Source organism: Nanorana parkeri, unplaced genomic scaffold (genome assembly GCF_000935625.1).
Source record: "Nanorana parkeri isolate BGI_ZX_2015 unplaced genomic scaffold, ASM93562v1 scaffold2375, whole genome shotgun sequence".
Lineage (NCBI taxonomy): Eukaryota > Metazoa > Chordata > Amphibia > Anura > Dicroglossidae > Nanorana > Nanorana parkeri.
Window position 1 is genome coordinate 12,633 of NW_017308643.1, and position 12,014 is coordinate 24,646.

General features: G+C 40.7%; 1 protein-coding gene across 1 annotated transcript in view; it reads right to left on the minus strand.

Moving 5' to 3' along the window:
• Positions 1–12,014, minus strand: part of BMS1 (BMS1, ribosome biogenesis factor) — a 28,234-nt gene that overhangs the window by 6,955 nt on the left and 9,265 nt on the right. Inside the window, exons 9-17 of the mRNA XM_018573432.1 lie at positions 11,158–11,297; positions 9,834–10,528; positions 7,559–7,660; positions 7,073–7,224; positions 6,245–6,326; positions 4,156–4,232; positions 1,281–1,469; positions 811–999; positions 305–485 (exon numbers count right to left, since the gene is read on the minus strand). Of these exons, the coding sequence (XP_018428934.1) occupies positions 305–485; positions 811–999; positions 1,281–1,469; positions 4,156–4,232; positions 6,245–6,326; positions 7,073–7,224; positions 7,559–7,660; positions 9,834–10,528; positions 11,158–11,297 (1,807 nt within the window). The remainder of the gene's footprint in view (positions 1–304; positions 486–810; positions 1,000–1,280; positions 1,470–4,155; positions 4,233–6,244; positions 6,327–7,072; positions 7,225–7,558; positions 7,661–9,833; positions 10,529–11,157; positions 11,298–12,014) is intronic.

Genomic DNA, 12,014 nt, shown 5'->3' on the forward strand with positions numbered 1-12,014 from the left:
GGTAATTTTCCTTAATATAGTAAAAAAATAAAAACCCCCAGTGGTGAATAAATACCACCAAAAGAAAGCTCTATCTGTCCCTAAAAAAGGGTATAAAATTCATTTCAGTACAGCGCTGCATGACGGAATAAATGTCATTCAAAGTACCGCAGCGCTGAATACTGAAAAATGGCCTGGATGGGAAGGGGGTTTAACAACGCGGATGTCAACTGGTTAAGCACTGAACGTAAAAGCAAATGCTAAAAAGGAAAATCTCTTTAAAGCTTCACTTCTATCCAACATGTTGACTGGGTCCAGTACTCACCCCATATAGCGGCTCCACAGTGCATGTGTTCTGGCGTATACTTGAGAAGCCGATGGCGTCCATTGTGATCCTCGATGTAATAAAGAGGGGCTGTCTGGAATCGCCTCCAGCCCAGGGAAAAGATCAAGGGATCTCTTGTCTTTAGAATTCTTTTGTGCCATCGGTGCTTTTTCAGCCTCATCTGTACATATAATTACAAGCAGCACTGTAAATAGTTACAAATTATTTTATCATACAGACAAGACTATACTTTATGTTGAATATTCTTACACTTACACTTATTTTTTAGAGACCTTTTAATTTGGCACAGTGATAAAAGACAGATTACGTATGCAAATGCCTTTGAGGATAAGGATGGAATTCTCTCTCTAACAGAGCAAATAATATCATACTTGTGAGTGTTTCTTTTTTTTAAACCTTGTAATGATACTATTTGACTGTGCAAGTACAGGATAGAGATGAGATTAGACACACACACACACACTGTTGAATGTAAATTGCTTTACCTGGATATAGCCAACATTTCCTTCACTGTTTCCCAATCCCCCTAAAATCATTGGATAATGAGGGTCAAAGTTCACTACAAATTCACAGGGCATATGTTCAATTTCTATGCGGAGGTACATGCCAGGTCGAAAGCCTTCATACTGCACACGGATTTCATCATCCTGGTCTTCGAACTCTGCGCGGTTGAGCTGGGGGTGTATAGAGAAGAGTAAGAGGCAGAAGGCAACTAAAGTTTAGGAAGAGAAAATGAGCAATACCAAGATAAATGAATAAACTGAATGCTCACATCCTCAATTACAGGTAAAATTATTATTACACAGGATTTATATAGCGCCAACAGTTTGTGCAGCGCTTTACAAAATGGAATAATTCAAGTAAACATTTAAATTAAGGAAACAAAATATTTATACTTAAAAGCACTGAAACATCAAAAAAAGTTTCAAATCAACTTATGTAGTATTGTGCTGACCTCTGCCTGCTTCTGCATCTCGCCCTTCAGGTCATCAAAGTATGTAGCCTCAGCATCAACATCATCGTACTCCAAGTCGAACCGCTCCTTTAGCTTACGTTTCTTCTCCAGACGGTGCTTCTTCTCTTCTTCCACTGCAGGGACGGCCTTGTCCCCTGCTTCATCGTCTCCTTCATTTTCACCTTCACTCTGTGTAATACAAGAATAATACAGCACTAGGGCAGGGGGGGTATACGGTCCTCATTTTCACCTACATGCCTCTTACCATTTTGAAACAATGCAAGGCAAATAAACAAGTTTACTTTAATGCCCCCAGCCTGGCAACATATACTCCACTTCCCAAGCTCTATTGTGAGTGCTTTCAGCAGGAGATTCCCAGTACTTCTGGTTATAAAGGATTGTGTCACTCCCAGCCCTTCTTCATGTGACAGTGCTGTTGAATATCAAACAAATCGATCCAGGTGGATTTCAGCTCACCTCTATTCACTATGGCTGGGTGCTGGTCTGGTTCTTGCTGCCGGCAGAAAAATGCCACGAATATGAAAGATTTGCCGAAACGCCGACAATTTTTTTCTCAGTTTATTAAGTGGTACAGGATACAGCTCTACAAGAGCTTTTTGGAAAAGTGCATCATGTGCTGTTTAATAAACTAAAAAAAAATTTTCCACAGAGCGGTTGTGGGGTGAATCGTTGACATCCCTGACAGCACTGGTGCTTAGCCCTGTGTAAGTTCCAACTACAAGGACTTGGAGTTTTTACATGGCTGTATTTCCACACTCCCAGCAGCTAAAAAGTGGTAGGTGAGCAAACTAAAAGTATGTCTATGCTACCTGGAATGTGGGGCATTAAAGTATAGCGTACAGTTTGGCTTTAACAAATGTATACTCAATGAGCCAAGTGGTTCCACAGCTTATTAACGCTGAAACAATATATAATTTATATGGTAAAAATGTAAAATGATGAATTACTGACTAAATAGGTACGGGCCTGTGTGTTGTGGTAATCATTAAATTCTTTACTGCCTTAACAGGCAAGGGAGACCCTGGGTAACGGTAATGCAGTTGTAACTGGCACTTGGCCCTTTGATTTAGACAAACCTACATGCCTATACACTCACAATATTTGTTTTGAAAACAAATATCTGTACCCAAGACACAGGAATCCCAGAGCACTATGGATTTTCCAAAAAAAAACGAGCAGAATCCTTTCTCTCCCTAAAGGCCCGTTCACACCCCATCAGCTGAACTGTGTCGATCTATGCAGGCTCAATTCCAGGGCACATAGAAAACAATTGCTTTCAATGTGCCCTGTTCTCCCATAATGTTGCGTTGAGATGGGTTGTGGTGCACTGACACACACACAAACTATATTGCCAAAAGTATTGGGACGCCTGCCATTACAAGCACATGAACTTAAGTGGCATTCTAGTCTTAGTCCGTAGGGTTCAACATTGAGTTGGCCCACCCCTTGCAGCTATAACAGCTTCAACTCTTCTGTGAAGGCTGTCCACAAGGTTTAGGAGTGCGTCTATGGGAATGTTGACCATTCTTCCAGAAGCACATTTGGGAGGTCAGGTACTGATGCTGGACGAGAAGGCCTTGCTCACAGTCTCCGCTCTAATTCATCCCAAAGGTGTTCTATCGGGTTGAGGTTAGGACTATGTGCAGGCCAGTCAAGTTCCTCCACCCCAAACTCGCTCATCCATCTCTTTATGGTCCTTGCTTTGTGCACTGGTGCGCAGTCATGTTGGAACAAACTGTTCCCACAAAGTTGGGGGCATGAAATTGTCCAAAATGTCTTGGTATGCTGATGTCTTAAGAGTTCCCTTCACTGGAACGAAGTGGCCAAGCCCAACCACTGAAAAACAACCCCACACCATAATCCCCCCTCCACCAAAACTTTACACTTGGCACAATGCAGTCAGGCAAGTACCGTTCTCCTGGCAACCGCCAAACCCAGACACGTCTATCGGATTGCCAGACAGAGAAGCGTGATTATTCACTCCAGAGAACACGTCTCGACTTGTCTAGAGTCCAGTGGCGGCGTGCTTTACACCACTGCATCCGACGCTTTGCATTGCACTTGGTGATGTAAGACTTGGATGCAGCTGCTCGGACATGGAAACCCATTCCATAAAGCTCTCTGTTGTACCAATCTGAAGGCCACACAAACTTTGGAGGTCTGTAGCTATTGACTCTGCAGACAGTTGGCGACTTCTGTGCACTGTGCGCTTCACTTCGTGGCTGAGTTGCTGTTGTTCCCAGTTGCTCCCACGTTGTTATATAACCACTAACAGTTGACTGTGAATTATTTAGTAGCAAGGAAATTTCACGGAACACCTGAATCCAATGATTTGGAGGGGTGTCCGAATACTTTTGGTAATATAGTGTATGTATGAGCTGGAGAGAGTCCAGAGAAGGGCAACAAAGCTAATAAAAGGGGCTGGGGGACCTAAACTATTAGGAAAGACTGTAAGCATTAAACTTGTTCACATTTAAAAGGGGAAATTGTTTAATGGTGATGGGATAAGAATACAAGATGCTAGCACATGAAAACTGGAAGAGAAAAGGTTTAATCTTAAACAGCGAAGGGGATTCTTTACTGTGAGAGCTGTAAAATTGTAGAACTCCCTTCCACAGACAGTGGTATCAGCAGAGAGTATGGAATCATTCAAGAACCATCTAGATACTTTTCTCATCGTGCAAACTATACAGTGGTACAAGTAATCTAAGTAACACAAACACCAAAAAGGTTGAACTTGATCGACCTGTGTCTTTATTCAATCTTAACATCTCTCTCTCTCGTGAAAATTAAATTTAAAACTACATATGTTGTAGAAGAAAAGGGGATTGGCTTCAGATGTTATATTTCTTACCTCTTCCACTTGGGACTCAGGTTTGCCCTTGTGCACCTTTCCTGTCTCTAAATCTTCAAAATCACCATAGAGTTCTTCTGTGAACAGAAAACGGATAGATTACCCCCAAAACCCTTTATTCTTTATTGAAGACATCGCCATTACTGCTTTACTCAGAAAAAAAAGGCAAATGTGTTGCCTTTTCACAGGTCAGATTATACAGGGATAACAAGCAGATAACTAACTGGCTGATAAGACATACTGGCAAGCCAAACTACTACCCTATTCCTGACGAGTACTGGGGATTTGAGCACACCACTTTACCTTTATTCCTATATTCTAGATGCCTGTCAATTTGTGGATGACAGGGGAGTCACTCTTATAACCATTTATTCGATATACAGGCGGTCCCCGGTTTACATACAAGATAGGGACTTTAGGTTTGTACTCTGTAGTTGAATTTGTATGCAAGTCGGAACAGGTAAATTTTTTAAGTGCAACTCCAGCCAAAAAAACATTTTTTAGTTTTGGATACCAGAGGGAAGGGTCACTGTTTTTTTGCTGTCTGTTCCTGTTGTTCAGAAGATTATAATATAATAATTTTAAAAAAAAATTATTTAACCACTTCAAGTCTTCAAGAGTTAAACCCTCTTCCCATCCAGGCCATTTTTCATTGTTCAGCACTGCAGTACTTTGCTTGACGTTTATTCCATCATGCAACGCTGTACTGAAATACATTTTATACCATTTTTTGGGGACAGGAGAGAGGCTTTTTTTTGGTGGTTTTTATTCACCCCTGGAGGTTATATTTTTTACTATATTAAAAGGGAAAAGTACCAAATGTTTTATTTCTTTTTTAAACTGTTTCCCCTATATTAAATGCTAAAAAACATTTACTACCCAATTTTTTGGTAAAATATCAAAGACGGGGTCACGTCGGATAAAAAGACACCAAACATGGCAAGCCTTCAAATTGTACGCGGGAAACCTAAAAAAACTACAATACCCAAAATTGGCCATAGGCGGCGCTTTAAAAGCTTTAACCGCTCATCAGTTTAGTGTTTAGTGATTGATGGCCCTAAAATGATTGCAATTGTCATTTTCGCATGCGAACGCGTATTTACGTGTATATGTGTGTAAATGTGGGGGTGGGGGACTTAAAAATTGGGGTGGGGTTATTTTTTTTTACTCTTTTTATGTTTTTTTTACACTTGTTATTGCTATTACATAGGGGGATAACAATCCCCCTATATAATAGCAAAGGCACACTGACAGGTCCTCTTCATGGAGACATTAGGGATCCCTAAGACCCCCAATGTCACCTGGGGACCCCAAAAGAAGCTGATGCACAGATCCGCTTCATCTCTCTGGCTATAGCAGCCAGATGACTGACAGGTGAATGCGGAAGTGATGTAATACGGCTTTCCGGAGGTACGTGCACATAAGCGGAGGTAAGTGGGGCACTGGCGGTATGCAGCGGTCCGTGTCCCCGCTGCCTCACAGGCATGGAGAGCAGCGGGGATTTGAAAGGACACAGGCTGCTGCAGCCACAGTTCTCCTGCCGGTACATTTAGGAGAATGGTGGACCCCGTTCATAAGTACGGATTGTCCGTAAGTCGGACGTCCGTAACTCGGGGACTGCCTGTACTGAACTTGAACATAAAAAGCTGATGCTTTAGCTCAGGGCACCAATAGATGACATGGCATTCACAACTTTCAGATGGATTGAACTACAGTCACAAAAGAGGGAACAAGTAGCTTTGGCAGATCTCTAACAAGCAAAATATTGCATTATGGCCCATTCTACGACCTCAACATGATCCAATCTCGCACACAGATCTGAGTGCAATTACAGGTTTATGGGTTGCTTGAGAGTTCTTAGGAGGCGGAAATAGGACAATGAGGAATAGAGGGTGTTAATCAAACTGTCATACTAATTATTTCAAACAGTAAACATCCTTATCGGCAGCAAACCAATATGTATTTAGTACAATACAACAAACATGGCTAAAATGTTTTTAAGAAGGTCTCTCTGCAATACGAGCAGCACTGATCAGAAAAATGTAGCCCCTTAAAAGGCGTTATCCTTACCCTAGTGGGCAGCACTTACCATCTTCCTCCAACAATTTTTCTGCATCTTTATCCGCTTCCCATTTGCCAGTTACAAAACAATCCCGGATGCAGTCCATGACCTTAAAAGACACAGGAAAATAAATACCCAACTCTGTCTGTCTTTGTTGTGATAAAAGTAAACCTGTCACGTCCCCCAAGCCATGCCTAAAATAATAACTCTACTTATATTGAATAAATGTACCAATGTTACCAATCAAATCAATTTCTTTGTAATCCCTAGATCCTGGGAAGAAACAAAGCTTTTCCTTGTACCCTAACTTCTATGCTGCCATTGCCAACGCATGGACCCATTATTAATATCAGACCATCATAACAAAGGGGCCCCAAAAAGGCTATGAGCAGGCCCATGGCTATATTATTACTATCTCATGTGCCCTTCACAATTAGGCAAGTGATTTAGGAGGGTCATCATATAATGTGGTCCCCCTCTCACTGCTCCAGCCAGGTAATGAGGAGCACCAAGTTCCTGTGAAACTAATGCCCCAAAAAAGTAGGTGTAGGGTTGTGGGGCGTTTATCCAAATTGAATCATTATTTTCTTCCTGGCCTGGAGCCAATCTGCACCAGCTTGGTCATTTTCTTTGATGCTGTAAGATACAAGGACTGATAAAATCAAAGGGAAGGGAGAGGGCAGAGATGGCCTAGCTCACAGTACTAAAAAAATAAAAATCTCATGTGGGGGATCAAGGGTGGATTGTGGGAGTTGATCATTGGAGGTGTTAGCAAAGTGTTCTTTTTTTTTTTTATAGTATGCTCTTTTGTTAATAATAGGTATAAATGACTCTAATATTTGTCCATATACGTACCTCTTCAGCATCCCAGTCCTGAGGGCTCTCCACCACAAATTTGGAACAGTCCAGGGCATTAGCTGCTCTTTTAGATTCCTTCTCTGGACGACTCACATGGAACAGGCCACCCAGTTCTTCTCCCTTATCATTAACCTCCTCTTCTTCAGCCACTAAATTTGACAGGAACCAAATAAAAACACTGTTTACTTATGGAAAAATGTAAACACACCGTCGTGCGTGTTTAGTTTTTTTGCATTTTAATAATTCATAACAGATCTATGTTCGAATATATATAGGGCAGTATGATGGTTCACACACTGCAGATTTTGCTATATGTTTTTTTTATTTATGTTACTTGGCTGATTCTATCATAACACAAGCCCTAAGCTCTACAAAAATATAGATAGGAAAGCACAGACTTGTTTTGTTTGATTTTAAAGATGAAGTCCTGTCTGGCAGAGTAGAGAGATCTGATTTCCCATCTGCCTGTACCAGCTAACGTACCTGTTCCATAAACATGTTTTCGGAGATTAGGCACAGACTGTTGATGCCGAAGAAAAACTTCCGCCGCCTTCTTCTTCAGGTCTTCTTTCCACTTTAAACCACCTGCAAACAGTTCTGAATTAGTGAACCTTGAAAATATAATAATAGCAGTGAATGGTTTATGGCCTCATGGAAGAAGCTAGTTGATGGGTCAATCCACTCAAAACACATGATAGTTTTCGGTAGATAATGGAGTGAACTTCAGGCAGACATACATGATACAAAATAAAGAAGAATTCCGGGGTGAAATCCTTAACCCCTGCAGTGGTGCTACCCCTGCACTGCAAGCGTTAAATGCTCAATTTCATCTAGATGCAAAAATAAAAAAAATTTATACTCACCCAAACCTCAGAGCCGGCTGTTAGAACTCTCCCTCTAGCCAGTCTCCTCCGCTCCAATGATGGAATGTCCCTCAGCATCCTCACATCCAATACACAGTGTATCTGACATGATGACTCACAGGACCTTAGGCAGCTTAAGTGGAGGTGGAGAGATGCTGGAGGGAACGATGTAACAGTTGACTAGCTCCAAGAAGCATGCGAGTATAACTTTTTTATTTTTGCACTTAGACTAAAATGAGCACTTAACCCTTGCAGTGCAGGGGATCAGCCCCACCACAAGGTTTTAGAAATTGTGTTCCCAGAGATCTTCTTTAATACAACTCTGTATTCATTATTAAATCATTACAATGTTTCATTTTATATGCAAGTAGTGCAAGTACCGGAATTTGATTTGGTATCAGACTCTTGCAGTTCAATGTACATCAGAGCTTAGACTTTGAAAGGAAGCAACGGCAGAAGGTGCCACCTAATTGTTCTGCTGCCTTCATATGCTAACTAGGGATATGCTGATAGGAGGAAAGAGCAAAGTAATAGAGATAAGCCCATCCATCTGCAGTGTCTCCTTTCCAAGGCTGAGTGAAGGAAAATACTTGTAATCAGAGAAAAATCAGGCAAGTCTCAGTACTAAGTTTTCTGGGGATTAGAGTGCATGAGTCCCCAAGGCTACCACATCTGCTGAGGCCACTACAGGTGGTCTCACTCTTCCTGTGGGGGTTTTTTTGTAATTCTTTATTCAATGTCTCGTAGAGGAAAGCCATTAACATACATAACAAGGTAGATCACAATGATTAACCCCACGTTAGTGGAAGCTTTAAAAAGGAATGCAACTGTTACACAACACACATATATCCAGGAAAACTTACTCACGATCCGTGATACGCCATTTACTGGATGCTGCTAAAGCTTGTATTCCTAGCCTCTGGCAGAGCCCTTCCCCTCCTACAGTGACCACGTGGATACGGGGGGGTGGAGGAGATCAGAGAAATGGAAGACTTGATTTTGTCCTCTCAAAATAGACATGAGCAATACTTCAAGACTTGGTTTTACTGGATGGAGTACTTCGGACCTGCCACCCTCTCTCTTCTCCCCACCCCCCTCTTTTTCTCTCTCTTCTTTGAGGTATCCCCCCCCTGGTGCTGGAAGATCCCTTGGCCGGTTCATATTGGACTGCCCATCATTAATAATGACAAACTAACTTACCAACTTACCGTTTTCCAATTAAGCCATTTTTGGATATATCTACTGACTTTTTCTCTTGGTTTGTGTTTTTTTTTTAATCTACCCCCTTTTTTTAAGTATATGCCATGACTTCTGAGATACTTGACTGACTTACTCAGGGTACCTGGAGCCTGCCTTCTATGTCTCATAGTCGCAGTCAGGTCTTACACGGATTCATTTATTGTGAAACGCCCATCTTGATGTATCTCGATTGACAATATAATTTTTTGTACTCTATGTTGTTCTGTATTATCTTTTTTGTTTTGTTTATACTGAAAAATCTTGTTTTATAAATAAAGAATTTAAAAAAAATTGAATTCAACATTATACCAGGAAGACAGTTGAAATACCATAACAAAAGTATATTGCTAGGATCGCACCACAAGACTAAGGTCCAAGACCTAACTCCACAAGACATACATATTTTTCATTTCCTGTAGGATTTTGAATGAATAAGTTTTATAATTTATAAAAAGTGGAGAGACATGGAGCACTAAGCACTCTAAAGTAGGTGAAAAATTCAGAGACTATAAAAGCACGGAGAGCTTGAATGCAAAGATATAAAAAGCCAGAGAGTGAATTATTTCCCCAGGCTCTGTGCATAACAATTATCAGTTCTAGATGATAAAGTAATTTGCAATGAAAACTGGATTTATACACAGACTAGTGCAACTCACCAACTGTGTCTTCAGAAGTGCTGTGATCTTCAGTAAAGGAATCGTCATCTTTTAGTAGGTTCTCTTCATCATCATTCTCCTCCTCCTCCCCAGAAGTCCCCTCTAGCTCTTCTCCCTCCTCTTCTGAGTCTTCACCCTCTATGTCTTCTATTATATCAGATTCAGATGACATACCATCCTCCCCAGTGCAGTTCCCACTGTCCAATACTGGCGTTTTCCTATTGGTGTTTGCTGGGTGTTTTGGTTTTTTAAAACTGATCTTTTTCTTCCCCTGTACTTCCTCGTCACTGTCTGATTCCTCATCATCCTCCTCTTCTCCATCTTCTTCCATGCCATTTTTCTCTTCGTCGCTGTCCTCCAGGTCATCATCGCTGTCGGCAAAGGCAGGCATCTCAAATGAGGAAGATTGCTTTTTATCCTCCAGTTTTATGCGTTTAACAGCCCTTGGGGTGGGCTGCTGCTCTTCAAATCTCTCATCCTCCTCTGATGTTTCATCATCCTCTTCACCATCATCTTCCTCTACCTCCTCCCCAACATCAGCTTCGTCATCTTCATCCTCATCCTCGTCGTCCTCATCCTCATCCTCGTCGTCCTCTTCTCCAGGTTCCCCATCCTTGTCATCTTGAAATACTGCTTTGCGACGAATACGCCCAGTTTTAGCATCCACTACTTGTTCTTCAGTAGGCATTACAAAGCTGAAGGACGGCAGTAAGTTAATAGACTAGTATGAAAGGAGATTACAGCCCCATACATTACAAGAAAAAGTGTGAAGGGTAGAAATCAGGATCAATCACTTTTTACAATCAGCAAATACTGAGCTAAAATGTATTTTATTTCTGTATTAAAAAAAATGTAGTTATTTAAAGTGGAACTCAAGGAAATAAAAATCGTTTTTGATGTTTTCAGGGTCCTGCTAAGTTACCTCTAATGCTTGGTATACTATGTCTGGAGAGAGCTGCTAAGGAATGCTAAAAATGTTAGTTGTATTCAAGCTGGATTTACTGTCAGCTTTGAGTTCTCAGTGCTTGTACAGAGAAGGATAGCATTGAATACATTCCCATTCTTGTCCATTCAGAAAATGTCTTGTATTCAATTCACAGAACACAAGGCTTTCTCTGAATGGACAAGGGGAGAGGGGGCATGGATAAGATTCGTTTACAATGACAGCACAATATACAAATAACAAAAACATACTAGTTAAATGAGATTTAAAAAATTACGGTCACAAGACTAATCTTTGTGTTAAATCTTTGTAATTAAATCTATTGTGTATAAAATTATATTTACATATGTTCAAATGTACAAAATGATATAAGCAACTTACTTCTTTTTTTCAACATCCTCAATGCCCAGTGGCTTGGAGTCTGTGAATAAGGACACTTTGCTGGTTGACATCTTGGAATCAATAGTGACATTCATAGAAATCAGGCTCTGAACCAGTTCATGGGAGGGCTTCGCAGCTCGCTGTAATGATACATAACAAAAATATTGGTTCTGTTCGCATAAAGAAATGTTCTTTTGCCAAGCATATTACATAAACCGCATTCAAACAAAGGTAGTGGCAAGTCATTCACCTTTGACAAGGCAAGGACTGTAGATTCTTTTATAATTTTTCCTTTGTTACAGTTAAAGATAACAAGGTTGCCAGTTTGTCTACTAACATTCTTTAAACAAATCAATATCCCCCATTTATGTTCTGTGAGAAACAGCAGACATTTGGGCTTCTACCCTAGAAAGCTGTAGCATCCCGCAATTAACGCCTCAATTTTACAGTGTGTACAAAAACGCTATGGTCTCATAACAGAGGGACGAGCATCATTGTCAGCCAGTTAGCCTATAATGTACTGCATAGGGCTGTCAATGTAACACAAAGAAGCTGCTGAGAGAAGAGTGAATAGAGTGAGCATGCCAATGATTCTTCATTGCCTAGTCAGCAAGCTAAATGTGGGATAATAACCAAGCACTATTGCTTAACTGCAGGGGGAAGAATGTGAGATCACCATCCTTGGTTATGATGCCTCGATCACAAAATTTGGTTGAACAGAATCCAAAATACTTTTCTCAGATAGTTGGCATGGCTTGATTTTTGCACTACATCTAATGATATTTGTTTAAAAGAATAAAACAAATATGTGATATATCTAGATATAGATATATATCTATATCTAGATATATATCTAT